Source organism: Pinus tabuliformis, chromosome 2_1 (genome assembly GCF_031772625.1).
Source record: "Pinus tabuliformis cultivar Carrire ecotype Pingquan chromosome 2_1, CPIR1, whole genome shotgun sequence".
NCBI lineage: Eukaryota > Viridiplantae > Streptophyta > Pinopsida > Pinales > Pinaceae > Pinus > Pinus tabuliformis.
In genome coordinates, this window is record NC_142299.1 from 665,705,529 (window position 1) to 665,720,866 (window position 15,338).

Consider the following 15,338-nt stretch of genomic DNA (forward strand, 5'->3'; position numbering starts at 1 on the left):
TGTATTCTGAAAATTATTATGTTAACTATTCTTTTAATCAAATTTGAATGGTGGTGTAGGTGAGAAAATATGAAATTGAATAGCTATGGAAGGATCTCTGCCACCCAATAAAGAAAATGAGGATTTATATGTGGAACTGGGGGAACTTGGAAGTATTGCTACCATAAGCTCTCAATTAGTGGAAATGATGAAGACACTGCAATCAAAGTTAGTCCAACTTTGTGGTAGTAATGAAGGTTTGCTGAGAGCTAGTGAAGATAAAGAGAAGCTAATTTGAGAATGCGCAGAGAAGTCTAATTAGAAAAGTGTAAACTAGCATTTGCACCAGATGTTGCAAAGGAAACGCCGTAAGGCATAAATTGAAGAACACAAATACAACAAAAGAATACTTTGATAAAGAATAAAAATATATTGAACGCTCAAATCAATGTCCCATTAACTGGAACCACTTAGTAGACATATCTATCAACATTAGGATTATACACAATGATCAAGAAATTTCCCATATACAAACAACACCTTCCACAACAACCTTTTGTCACATCCACATTTTAAAAAATGCCTTGGAACGTTATTGGAATCTCCCATATTGCCTTTTTCATTATGTAGATAAATCTTCCATATTGCTATTTTCATCATGAATATTGTTAGTTCATTGTTGTAAAGTGTTAGTGTGTTAAATTCAATACTATAAGTTCGACAAGCGAAAAACATTCTTCAATTAGCATAATATGCATTTTTCTCTCACCGTGTATTTTTCAGACAAAGAGCACAAGTAACAGATTAACATGTATATTCCCTTCATTATTTTCATCACAGAGCCAAGAAATCTACGTCTTATCTATAAAGTAACAAAAACATTTTGGAATAAGTTTCATATTTCAAGCTAGTGTCTAACCTATAAAGTAACAAAAACTTTTTGAAATAAATTTAATATTTTAAGCAATTGACTAACCTAATTTAATAATTGAAAAATTCTCAAAGATGAAGTATACTCCATAATAAGAGAGCCAACATTGAAGCCCATACTTTCACTAAAACCAAAAGAAACACAACCACTTGTTAAGAAGAAATTCAAGTAATAATAATAAAACAAAAATAATAAACATTAAAGTATAAAATGGTATTTCTGCAGCAGTATCATTTGATACTTCTCGTCTAACTCTTTGGCTTTGCTTTAAGTATCTTTTCCTAAGGTATAACTTTTTGATAGGATTGTTGTAACCACTTTTACTGCCTGATCAGCAAAATGGAACAAAATAAAACAAAAATAATAAACATTAAAGTATAAAATGGTATTTCTGCAGCACTGTCCATCACTTGATACTTCTCGTCTAACTCTTTGGCTTTGCTTTAAGTATCTTTTCCTAAGGTATAACCTTTTGATAGCATTGTTGTAACCACTTTTACTGCCTGGTCAGCAAAATGGAACAAAAAATCTCAGTTGCTTATCAAGGACTTCAAACTGTCCAATAACAACAATGTTAATATCCTCAATATACCATAGGCTAATTGAGAAAATCATTTTTCAGTCTAAGAAGTATGACTTTCTAAATTTTGATGTAATATCTAAATTTTACTTTTCTCCATTGGTAAGGTAGGTGGCCTTTTTAAGCTACTTCTATTCTACAAAACTACAGGAATAAGTAGAATTTGAAGGGTAGGATCTTCCTTCTTTGCAAATAGTTAAGTAGAATTTAAAGAGTAGGATCTTCCTTCCTTGCAAATAGTTATTTACAGACAATTTGTAAAGCAAGATTACATTTAAGACTTTTTCTTACAAAACAGTGAAAATAAATGAAATTTGTTTTTCATTATTTTCCTTTCCTTTCACAACTAAAATCTTATTCTAGGTTACTCTCAATATCCTTGACCAAAATGGCCTTTGAGGTAATCTACATGATCCAATCTTGATCTTGGAACTATACAACAGGAAAAAAGTATTGTCGTTTACCCATGAATGGTATTCATTTATCAAAGACCTCAAAACAAAATTGAAAGATCAGACATTTAAACACATATACAGAGACCATAAAATTGATTTGATATAAGAACGACTATAGCAGGGTAAGCAAGGTCTAGATCTAAGTGCAGTATTAATGCTATTTTGAGGAAACAAATTTCTTCTTAAATTTATTTGAACATTGTTCACCACATATAAAAATAAATAATAAATATAAAAGAGTAAAAATAAGTAAATGAAAATACTCCTAATGCGTTGCCCTCTTCATGAAATTTTATCATTTGCTTTTCCCACTGATTAACTGCCTCCTCTGATCCTCCCCATGACACTATATACACCTCCTGATTTAGGATTGTTGCTCCCTGGTTCAAAAACACCAAAAACATCAGAAACCTACAATTTTTTTCAGTTTTTGTATTTTTACCAGAAAACCAAAACTATATCAGTAAAGTTACATCTTGAATTCCATCTCTTTATAGCAAATTCAAATCCCAACCCAAATCCACTTGTAACAAAATCACAGCAGAGAATTTACCCTTTAAACCTTACAATTGCAAACACTGATAAACTAAGAAAACCATGCTTACACTAAGAAGGATAGCAGCTTCTAAAGCATGGGGCTCCTTGATAGTCACTAAAGCAACTTGTGTCCACTGCCCCGTCCTATCACCACCCAAAAAATATAATCAGGCACTGGTTTTGGCCCGTTAAGGTCTGCTGTTACACAGACCTTAAGTATGTATATCAATGCAAATCCTCTAGTGTTATCCAATTTTATCAGGAAAAATACACACTAGGGCTACTGCCTGGCTTGATATTTCCTGAGTCATTGATGTCAAGTCTTACTACATCCAACAAGTTTTCCATGAATCACTTCTCTAATTTTGATAGCACAAAAATAATATTTTGACTGCGCTCTATTTCTCAACCAATTCTTAATAGAACACTTCTCTACAACTCTGATAAAACACAAGTTGACAACTATAATGCTCAATAGATATTGCAACACAAAAATAATATTGTGACTACACGCTATTTCTCAACATATTCTTAATAGAACACTTCTCTGCAACTTTGATAATACACAAGTTGACAACTATTATGCTCAAAAGATATTGCAGAAATTGGAAATCAACACTTTCACATAAAACTCAGTCAAGAAATCCAACACCCACCTCTCTAATTTTACGTTCTTTACTATGCCACGGTATGAGAAAAATTGCTTAACGTCCTTAATTGTTGCTTTGGCAGACAAATTACGGACCTGGACTGTGTAACCATCTGTAATGGCCATTGACAACACTTGGAAGTATCTGTTATGCTATGATTCACAATCTTCTTCTCAGAATTTTAGGTGAATAGCAAACACACGGATATGATATATATACTGTGACACTAAATAGTAACCAAAGGAAGATTGATTAAATTAACATTAGTTGTTTTATTCATTATCAAAAGTTTTGATTCAATGCAGTATTGGGCCTCCAAATCTTTTTTTTCCTCAGTCTGAAGTGTATCCATCGATCATTGTGCAATCTTTGCAGATGCGTTGTTGAATGTCATCGTTCAAAATGAAAAGTGCAAAGCATCACAGCATCACAGTGAGCTACTTTTTTTGCAGCGTCTGATAGGGAAATGGATAAATATTATTTATATTGGTTGGCAGTAAGAGGGAAATTATGAAATTATGTGTTTAGAATACGGTTGTGTTTTGATAGATGAATCCATAGAGGCGATATTTGCACCGTAACGATGTTTTATTTTCCCTATTTCTTAAATTTCATTTCCATAACATATATTTGAAACCAATTTATCTAATAAATTTCATTTACACTACCTAAATAATTTAAAGGGAATCCTTAATCTATGTGATCTTGCCATTTGAACCATCCTTATTTATGTAATTTGAAAATCATTTTACGGGAATGAGGTTGAATTAGCATGTTTGGTTAATCGAGATGATGAGGTTGAAGCGGATTTTGTGAGGGAATAACATGAATTAACCTGTTTGGTTAATGGGGAAGAAAGGATTGAAAGAGATCTTGTTGGGGATGACCTTGAATCACCCTATTTGGTTAATGGGGAAGAAAGTATTGAAAGAGATCTTGTGGAGGACAAGCTTGAATCTGCCAGTTTGGTTAATGGGAATGAAAGTATTGAAAGGGATCTTGTGGGGGAAATCTTGAATCACCCTGTTCCATTAATAAAGATGGAGCTGAAAGGAATTTTGTGGGAAGCAATGAATTGGAGCAGAGATCACATCTGGTTGCGGAGGCTCAGGAGATCAATTCACCAGAGGTAATGACAGGGAATGATGAGAAGTATGTGCAGTGTTCGTCAAGTGGAGATTTTGTGGAGAACAAAAAATTGGAGCAGGGATCACAGCCGATTGCTGAGCCCCGAGAGATCAATTCAAATGGACAGAATCTAGCCTGTGATTCTGAGTTCTAGTGTTTAATTGATAAAACCCGTGAGTTTGAATCTGAGAGCATTCCAGTGGAGCAACAGAAGCTAGAATTGCCAGCGTTAGATGGTAAACTTGAAGAAATAGAGTCTATGGTGAGTGAGGACAACAAGGCAGAGCAAAATAGTGAATCTAGATGCCAGAACTTGGAAAATGAGGACGATGCATGTGGCCATATAATAGTTGAGGAGAAGCAATCTGAACCTACAAACAAGGGGCAAAATGATGAGATTGAAATGGACTGTTTTCCAAATGGGGACAGTGAGTTGGAACCTCATTTTCATTTAAATGATGACAATGAGCTTGAATCAGGGTGTTTTGATAATGAGGATAATGGTATTCTCACTGAAGACATGGATGGACAACAGGTTGACAAGGTGCATCATGGGAAAGATGAAATATATGATCCAGAGTCAAGTGACTGCAATGTGTCTAACAGTGGTGGGTCTTCTGACGTGGTAGATAAAAATTCTGGAGGCTACAATCACACAGTGCAACCAGACATGCAAGAGGGTGTTGCTGTTAGTGCCTCTGATTTGGTATCTACAGGTGTTCTTGCTGGTTCAAATGGTCTGTTTACCCCTGTTTCAGAGAATGAGCAAAAGCCTGAAGCAGAGGTCACTAAGAAGAAGCTCCCATGCTTAGTGAAAATACCAAGGCACTTGGACAACAAAATTAGAACTCACATTCGACTTGTGCAGCTACATTTGGATGAGAAAACCCAAATCAGGGACTTCATCAAAGCAGCCATACAGATGAAGCGGGTAACATGCTTATATATCTTCGCAAGTCTTTTAATTGAATATTCTTTGTTGTTTTGAGCATCTAGTACATCTGCTTTAGTCTCTTGAAAATTGTTTCTTCTTCTTACTCTGCTATATTTCATATGGGCTTTTGTGTAGTCCAACAAAGAACAAATGATAGAGAGGTTGAGAGGTTGAGAGCTGCAAGCCAGGAAGGGAGGGCATTTCGTGAGGCAATCAAGTCCATTGAGAAAAAATTTGGTGCCTTGAACTCTGATTTGAGGCAATTGCAAGATGAATGGAATGATGCAGATTCTGTTCGGAAAGAAGCCTATGAAGCATTGAAGGCTCTAAAAAAATAGGAGTATGAGCGAGTAAGAAAATCACACTCTTTTACATTAACTGACTAAACTTTGTAAGATAGTGTTAACTACTGTCAGACCTTTTTTTCTACTCATTTTTATTGTTGTGCAAAAAACAAATCAGATCAGAACAAAATTCCTCATTTGTATATTCTTTCTTTTGGTTATAATGGAAAATTATGTCCACGCTATATCGAAATGTATGAATTTTGAAAGTCCTGTTGTGGTGTTCTTTTACCTATTGAAATCAGGTTATATATTCAACGTATTTCTGCCAGTTCTGACCAACGGATATCAAGATTTGAAACTGCTAGGAATCTTGATGACAGGTGTAGGCTTCTGAATAATTAATGGTGACGGGTATTCGAATGGCCTCCAATAATCTTTGAACAGTTGACATAGTTTTGGCTATTCTTGAAGTAGTTAACAAATATCTCCATGTTTAGAGGTTTTTAGGTTTGGTTGGGCGGCCATTTATATAGGGAAATGGCTCAAGCTACCTGTCATGAGCATGGAATCTGTAGCAAAGGGCATTGCAACAATTTTATTTTCATTCAAATTGTCTTTTATGATAGGCTCCATCATTTATCATATGATACACTGTGCACATTTATCATATAATACACTGATTTATGTGCAAAATAAGAGTTGGAGAGTTTCTAGTCCTGAACATTGAAAACATGGTAGCCACTTATATCAAGGTCATTGGTAATATCTTGAGGTGCCAAATTTACTGTAAGGTTAACAGGTAGCTTGGTCATCTAGTACTGGCATCCTCATTTATTTCTTTTTGGCAGTTAATAATTTAATGGCCTTTCAGTTTATGGTCATCCCCAAAACCACTAGATTTAAAGAGCGGATTGAGCCATTGGAAGTTGTACTTCATCTCTCTGCATAATCATTACGAACACCCCTTCCAATTAAAGGGGGTGTTGATAGACACCTAATCCTTAAGAATTTGGTAATTTGTAAATATTTAAAATAGAGGAAATCTGAACAGTTAGAATAGGAAGAGACATAGCACCTTGGAAGACAAAACCAAAGGTCATGAAATCTTGTATATATGAATGTTTGAGTAATGGAAAATCAATGTAACTTGGGGTTAATTTCTCTGTCCAACAGTTACAATATAATTCTAACACTAACATGTGATTTCTAATTAAATAAATGTATATATGATTTGGGAAAATAAGAAATTCAAATAGTTCCTATATGAAATAGGAAATTCACATTCCATTATAATCTAGAAAGCAAAAGAAAAGGCTATACAATTTCAGGTAAGTGACACGAGTGGGTGACACAACTATAGTATGTAAGGCTTAAGTAGATCTACCATTTCCAATTTCCACTCTTTGAGGAAGTTGCTTCTTCTTCTTTCTTCACTGATTCTTCTTTTTGGCGTGACCTTTGCATAAACTGTTTCACCAAAACATTACGAATAGGAAAGGCATGAGATTGCAGTCAAACTTTCTCAAACAGTAAAATTCCAACATAGTACAGTAACACCTCCTTCACAATCAACACTGTAAGGTGGAAGACAGAAGTTTCTCATAATGGGAAAAACACTTCCACACTTTAGGATCCTTCCCGGTTAGTCTCTAAAAGTGGGAAAAAGACATCCACACTTTAGGATCCTTCCCAATTCTCTGAAAGTGGTCCCCAGATGTATGGACAATGTGCAAAAATAGCATGATTCAAAAAAAATGAAAATATGTCAAATGGTCCATCTTTACCTGTCTCATGGTCTATACATACTAAAAAAGTCAAAGCAATTAAAAGTTCAAGAAACAATCTACCTCCATTAGAAAAAATAGTTAGAAGGAAAAAAAACCCTGTGATGCTGCATTGCTACACCTTCATATACATGAAAAAAGAAATAATGTTCCAATGACATGGGTTACTTGTCAAACACCTCCTTGGTTTGGTGTTTTGGTTAAGGATCCGTATCCATGGGTAAAAAGTTATGAGTTCCAATCCCCTCGGTGGTGCTGCATCATTACATCTACATGTACAGGAAAAGAGAAAATGGGGTTCTAGTGATGTCAAACACCTTAGTTTGATGTTATGGATCCATATCCACAGGTAAAAGGTTCTGAATTCAGGAGTAACATAAGCCAATCCAATCAGTAGAAAGAGGATTGAAAATGAAGGGACTTCCACTCTTTGAGGAAGTTGCTTCTTCTTCTTCTTTCTTCACTGATTATTCTTTTTGGCGTGACCTTTGCATAAACTGTTTCACCAAAACATTACGAATAGGAAAGGCATGAGATTGCAGTCAAACTTTCTCAAACAGTAAAATTCCAACATAGTACAGTAACACCTCCTTCACAATCAACACCGTAAGGTGGAAGACAAAAGTTTCTCATAATGGGAAAAACACTTCCGCACTTTAGGATCCTTCCCAATTAGTCTCTGAAAGTGGGACAAAGACATCCACACTTTAGGATCCTTCCCAATTCTCTGAAAGTGGTCCCCAGATGTATGGACAATGTGCAAACATAGCATGATTCAAAAACATTGAAAATATGTCAAATGGTCCACTTTTTACCTGTCTCGTGGTCTATACATACTAAAAAAGTCAAAGCAATTAAAAGTTCAAGAAACAATCTGCCTCCATTAGAACAAACAGTTAGAAGGAAAAAAAAACCCTGTGATGCTGCATTGTTACACTTTCACGAAGTCAGAGCAATTAAAAGTTCAAGAAAAATCTTCTGTGTTCCTGCATTGCTACACCTTCATATACAGGAAAAAAGAAATAATGTTCCAATGACATGGGTTACTTGTCAAACACCTCCTTGATTTGGTGTTTTGGTTAAGGATCCGTATCCATGGGTAAAAAGTTCTGAGTTCCAATCCCCTCGGTGGTGCTGCATCATTACATCTACATGTACAGGAAAAAAGAAAATGGGGTTCTAGTGATGTCAAACACCTTAGTTTGATGTTATGTATCCATATCCACAGGTAAAAGGTTCTGAATTCAGGAGTAATATAAGCCAATCCAATCAGTGGAAAGAGGATTGAAAAAGAAGGGATATCCAAAGGTAAAAGTTTCTGAATTCAGAAGTAATATAAGCCAATCCAAACAGTAGAAAAAGGATTGAAAAAGAAGGGATTGATCTAGTAGCCTTAAAAGGCTTCACATAATGGTTGTTATTTGACACAATCTCAGCCCTCTCCTTAAACAACCCCCACATCTGAATAGAGGATTACAACCACAGTGCAATTCCTTAACACCTGGACATCAATGTGTCAATTGCAAAAGGAATGTTTCTAAGTGAGTGATCAAGAGGTAAAGGAAACAGTCTTTGGCTGGTTTGCTCAGTGTCCAAGTCGGCACAACAAAGAAAGAATCATATTAATCTCCACTGTTGAACAATGTCTCAAAGGAATTTCTAAGAATTCTCCAATCTAAAAACAAATAAGTGTGAGAAAAGATAACAGTGTTATAGAACATACATATATGAGATTCCCTTTTAACTGTGAGTAAAATTGCTGCAAGATGCAAATATCAACCTTACTCATCAATCACATAGGACATTCTCAATGCTGCAACCTAGCAAAATTGCAAACAAGTTGAACGTCAGAATGTGGTCTAGCAGCAAGTTTAAGCGGTTGGAGAAGTGATGACCCAAATTTAAATCGGGGCAGCACATTCTCCGTGTTGGCACTGTTGTTTACACATATAAGAAGCTAGATGCAAGTCCTCGAGGACTTTGATAGAACAGACAATTCTCAGTTGCAGCTCCTAGACAAAGGTAGCACTGATTGTAAAGCAGATGTTGCATGGAGATTCCTACTATCTTCCATCCAAAAATCGGGACATTTGATGTTAAATGCCCAAAAAATATCAGCAAACAGTTTTTCAAACACCGTAGGCATACAGTTTGAGAAATTTTCCCCTGTTCCTATAGTCTGATTCTTCTAAGTTTTGGTCAATTTTGCTCAAAATTCGGTAGATATTTGTTACAATTACATATTTGAGTTGTGTAACCTGCATAATGCAGGTGTTCCAAGATTGTCTCAAGTGTTCAATCCATTTATGGAATCAATAATATATTTCAAACAACCGAAGATGGCAATCTCACTCACAATTGTATCGCTAGAGTCCGGCCATAAAAGCTAAAATATTTGATGCTTTCATTTGGAGTTGATTACATCATTTAGATTTATTATGACCAGAATCTAATGTGAGTGTCAAATGTGTAGGATGGAGAAAGTAGACGTTATGTGTATTCACAGCAGAGCCAAAATTCTGGGAACTGTAATTTGTGTGGGTGGAGCAATGGCTATGAGTTTCCTTCAAGGTCCTACTCTAGCCCAACTCTGGCCTCTGTGGGGACAATCCACATCAGTTTCCAACACTAATACAGTACACCTAGTGGAAACCATTCTACACGAGGGAGATTCACGCAACCAAATTAGAGGGTGTATTTACCTTATCTCAGCAGTGATAATGTTATCCACTACCATGATATTGCAGGTCTCCCTACCACCTTGCATATTAAATTGATACCTAATTATAACCCTTTTCTGTATTTAGAAGTTTCAGAGCACACAGTTGGGACGGAATGTCTCCTCTCAAATTGTTATAGGGCATAGACAAGTTCTGTAGACTTCGGCACCCACCAAGAGTGGGCGGAATAGAACCTTCGAGTTGATTCCAAGACAGGAGAAGCATCTTTAAGCGAAAAAGACTTCCCAGTTGATAGGGAATGTAGCCTTGAAAACTGTTATTTCGAAGGTCGAGCATTCTAAGAAACGAGAGATTAGCGAGAAGAGGAGGGATTGTACCTTGTAATCCTATGCTATCTACTTTGAGCAAAAGCACTCGCTGTGTGCGCGGACTGCAAAGGACTCCTTCCCACTCGTAGAAGGAAACATTGGGTTTCCAAATAGTGCGCAATGATTGGGATGGATAATTGGTAGTCACCGCAGACATGAATCCGAGCAGAGCCTCGTGATCAAAAGCATTGGAAAGATAAGGATGACTACGATTAGATAGTTGAGGTGTGGAAAAGCCAAAAGGAATAACGAATACAATCAAATAGAAGAAGAACAGAGGTGGCGTTCTAATGGAAGGAGAAGGAACGGAACATATCTCCATCTCCCGCTGCTTGTTGCAGTACAATAATCTCTACAAGTATAACAATGACGAAAGGTCAGAAAATCACACACATTAGTTGAAATTTCTGCATCTATTTATAGGAGAAATAGGAAGTAGATGCTAATTCAAACTTTGAAAAGAAACAGACTATGACAGAATATTAAATCACAAGTCACGGTGCATAATAATTTGTCACCACCAATAGACTCATTACTGAGAAAAGAACCAAGTGCTCGAAGCCACACTCAGATTTTGTTAAAATGGAGTGTTTGTACTTGTTATAACCATAGTCTCCTTGTTTTAGGTTGGAACTTTTTTTTTTCAAATTTGTTAGAAATTTGGTTGAATTACATATGACCTATGAAATCTATACCATTCAAATGCTCGAAAACTTTTTCAAAATACTAAAGTTATTTATCTATTCAAAAATGAAATATTACATAATTAAAAATTATATATATTCAAAAAATAAAATATTATATAATCAAATGTATGATTATAATTTCATGTGCAAGTTGAGACATTGAAGAAGTTTCCAGCCACACTATCCCTTACATCAATTACTACCATTCTAGGCTCCATCCAAAATGCTCTCCTAATAGCCATTCTTGACAGAGGCATCATTCCAACATCATGGACACTGGATAGGGCTGGGATTTTGACTGTGGTCGCTGCAGTAAGTCTACATACATGAATGATGTTCTTCCTCAATTTTTCCAGCCATGAATAACTTAAATTTTTGTTAGTTGGTTAAGCTGATTTGTGGAAGATTAATTCAATTTGGCAGGGAATCATATTCAATGCAATGGCATTTCCATTACAGTTATGGTGTTTGCAGAAACGAGGGCCAGTATACGTTACAATATTCAGCCCAGTGTCTACCGTGTGCTCAACAATTTTATCATCTATAGTTCTGGGAGACACACTGTGTCTGGGAAGGTGTGTGTCATTCTGCCTACAGATTTAAAAAATTAATTAACTGAAATGCTTGATTTTCCTGCACTGGAACAGTTTGATGGGCGTGATTCTTATATTCATTGGTCTCTACCTTTTTCTGTGGGGCAAAAGCCAAGACAATGCTACCCAGATCAAAATATCTTCTGACGAAGAAGCAGATATAGCCATAGCAACAGAAGGAGAAAAAATCAGCACCCACCTCCTGCTTCTGAAGTAGTGGATGTGAAAACACCTTTACTACACTAACATTCCTGACATTTTGTTGAAAAATTGCAATGTTTGTAATAAACACTTAGTCATTAACACAGTAGAACTGCTTCTGAAGTAGTGGATGTGAAATCACCTTTACTACACTAACATTCTTCACATTTTGTTGAAAAATTGCAATGTTTGTAATAAACATTTAGTCATTAACACAGTAGAATCGCTGAGAATTCCAACACTATAAAACTATTGTGTATTATTCTCGGTTGTTCAATGCTAACAAGATTCATAGGTAATGTGGTTACGTGACAAATTAGACAAAAACTTATTGCACAGTTTGAAAAAAAAACAGTACATATAAACTATGAAAATGTACATTCTGAAATCTTCTTGAATCCTTACATTATCATTTGTATGATGTATAGTCAGTGAATGCTCACAACTCACCAGCTGCTGGTAAGCGGGAATTTGTAAAGCATTAACTACATTCTGAAATCTTTTTAATATTATCATTTGAATAATTTCCGATGAATGCTGCTCACCACTTTATCAAGGTTCTACATGGATTAATTTTGATAAAGAGTTGGTTGCACTGATTTTGAATGGCGCCAGTAGGATCCTTTTCCACGAGCTGTATCCTCAAAATTTTGATTAATTTGATCTTTCACACAGAAGGTATGAATAAAATAGCGTGTTCTAAGAAACATCCGACAAAATAGTTCACCTGAAGGTGCTTGGCTCTACCGTAAGAGGTGTCTCCAATCGGGACCTTGTATAGAGCATGAAAAGGATCAGTTTTCTCCTGTGTTTTCAGGAAGCTGATTGGCTTTGCCTGAGCAGAAGCAAGGAATGCGTTGACCTACTCATAGCACTAGCTAACGTGAGGGTTTCTGGAAGAAAACGGAGAAGACTCGGCTTCGATTGTCATTTCCTTTGGTTTTACAGTCTATTTCACCAAAATGTGCAAAAAGGTTCCTGTGCCAGAAGTTCTATGCATAGTAAACGCCTGTTTGCCTAAAAAAATTTAGCATCAGTGGTCGGCCATTAGAAATCAAACATCTTATGCTCTGCTTTTGCAGACTAGAGAACATAAATTCTGAACTAAAATTCACGAAACTGTCTGAAATCTGTAACACCAAATAATATGAACTTAAACACGTTCAGATTAGGGCATTTAAGGAATCTCCTAGAGTCTTCAGCTCAGAAAAATTCAGTGGATAAGCACAAATTTCGAGAAATACTTGTGGTCATTCGGATCCGAATTAAATTGATACCTTCTGGAAATCTAGATCTGAGACGGATTCAACAACGAATTTGTAACCATTTGACTAGTGCGCAAACCGTTTCAGCAACTAATTTTCAGAGACAGATTCAGCAACAAATTTGTAACCATTAGACCAGTGCGCAAATCGTTTCAGCCTCTAATCTAACGGCTGAAACCTTTGCAATCGTCTAACATATAATCCTGTGGCGTATAAAGATGACAGGTAGGCAGAGAGGGGAGTTGATTTCAGAGGGAAACGGCTTACGGCGTAACTAGTAATCGATGCTTTTGCTTGCTATTTTCCAGCAAGTTTTGGGACAATGATCCATTCATTTCTTTGTTTGGATAAAAGTTAACTAATAATCGATGTTGTTGCTTGTTATTTGGCAGCAAGTTTTGGGACAATGATCCATACATTTCTTTGTTTGGAGAAAAGTTAACTAGTAATCGATGTTTTTGATTGCTATTTGCTAGCAAGTTTTGGGACACTGATCCATACATTTCTTTGTTTGGAGAAAATTTGAAAGAAATATTGTTCAGGAAACGCCTTACGGAATAAATATAATCCTATGGTGTATAAAGATGACAGGTAGGCAGAGAGGGGAGTTGATTTCAGAGGGAAACGCCTTACGGCGTAATAATTAGTCATAAAATGTTTGTAGCTCATTTGATGACTATTCATGTTAAATAGACTATATTCTTCTCTTGAATTTTTTAGAGTTATAACATTAAGCCAAATTTTGATACTTTTCCAAGAAGTTGATGACTAATACCTTTTAGTTAAACAATTTATTTTGTCATAAATTGGTTTGACCACAACATAAACTCACACCCTTACATTTTATAACATAAGAATGTCATGTATCCAACTAACTTATTAAGTATTTTGAACTTATCCCATACATGACATGCAAATTTGATAGCAAAAACCAGAATATAATTGGAAATCATCATCCATTTTTTATAAAATAAAAAAATATTACTTCTACTTATTTTAAAATATAAATAAATAGATATTAATAATATTTTGTTAAAAAATAAATATAAATTAAAGAGAATAATGATATAACCCTATTGCAAGTTATTAAATATAAAAGCCCACTTATTTAAAAAAAATATATAAAGAAACCTGTATAATGTTTATAAATTACATCTTAACTTTAAAATACAAAATATATTAAATATAATATTTTACTGTTAAAATTGTACATAATTTCTTTGTTTTTCGAAACTCATAGTGATCAGAAAATCCATTTAATTATGATATATTTGGCTCAAATACAACATATTTCGCTCATCCCATCATGGCTTAAAGCTCTTGTTTGTAAAAGTATATCATACCACATTTACAATTTTTTATTTAAAAAAACAAATGCTCTCATCATAATTTAAATAGGAAAGACCTTAACCTTAATTACAAGAAGGTAATTCAGCTGTATTTTGAAACTGAATTCGCAAAAGATACAAGTTATAGTAATGAAAACCAAAGTAAATGCAAACTGTACAAAGCCAAGCCAACTATACAGTGGAGAACAGACAAGGCCCTGTGTTTCAGCGCTAAAAACACAGCCCTAAACATTTTTAAGGAAAATATTCTTCCAACCGTTCTTGCTTATGGAGTCCCACCTGCCCCGAACTCCAGCTAAGAATGCATTGAGCATGAATGCTGAAGAGTACACCAGAATTCCATTGTCAGTCCACTTCTCAGCAGGATATGCGTTGGTCCTTGTCTCACAGAGTCTAGTGATAATTGGGCGGGAATTATATTTTGACATAAGCTCCTGCTGCCCAGTTCACCCAAACCAGACCTTGTAGAGCACTGTATATCCATCTGCACATATAGAAAATGGCTTCTTGGAAACTGACCCTTTTCTATTCAAAGGGTTTCCAGGAGGAACTGGTTCCCTCGAAACTGGCTCTCTGGGAACTGGCTTTCTTCTAATCAAAGGATACATTATATGAAATCTTCCCAAATACAAATGGGGACAGTCCATGCACAAACAAATAACAATGGCAGCCACACTAGGTTTAGAGAGGCATAGAGTGTGCATAACACCATTTGACAACAATACCTTCAATTGCAACGAGCAGAGCCCAACCAAAAGAGCAAATCGAGTTCACAGAAGCACCTATAATGGATAAGGTTCTGAGAATTACAAAATCACCTCTGAAGTGTAGCACCTGGCAAACATGATGTGCTCTTTATTGGTGTTAGCAGAGCAGACTTGTGATGCCTTGACCCGAGCGTTGGTTACAAATACATTGATGGCGAACCCA

The 15,338-nt window shown here is 35.6% G+C and overlaps 1 protein-coding gene across 1 annotated transcript; it reads left to right on the forward strand.

Moving 5' to 3' along the window:
- Positions 1-9,739: 9,739 nt before the first annotated feature.
- LOC149202355 (auxin-induced protein 5NG4-like) lies at positions 9,740-11,810 on the forward strand. Its single transcript, XM_089401566.1, has 4 exons — positions 9,740-10,012; positions 11,157-11,312; positions 11,424-11,575; positions 11,648-11,810. Exons 1-4 carry the CDS (start codon positions 9,740-9,742, stop codon positions 11,808-11,810), a joined length of 744 nt encoding a protein of 247 aa, XP_089257692.1.
- The last annotated feature ends 3,528 nt before the right edge of the window (positions 11,811-15,338 follow it).

What these genes read in the sequence shown, in the direction of transcription:
- LOC149202355 (XM_089401566.1), top strand. Translation starts at nt 9,740, where the DNA reads ATGGAGAAAGTAGACGTTATGTGTATTCACAGCAGAGCCAAAATTCTG. An exon ending in TTTTGACTGTGGTCGCTGCA is followed by an intron (nt 11,313 to 11,423) that starts GTAAGTCTACAT and finishes TCAATTTGGCAG; the next exon opens with GGAATCATATTCAATGCAAT. An exon ending in GACACACTGTGTCTGGGAAG is followed by an intron (nt 11,576 to 11,647) that starts GTGTGTGTCATT and finishes GCACTGGAACAG; the next exon opens with TTTGATGGGCGTGATTCTTA.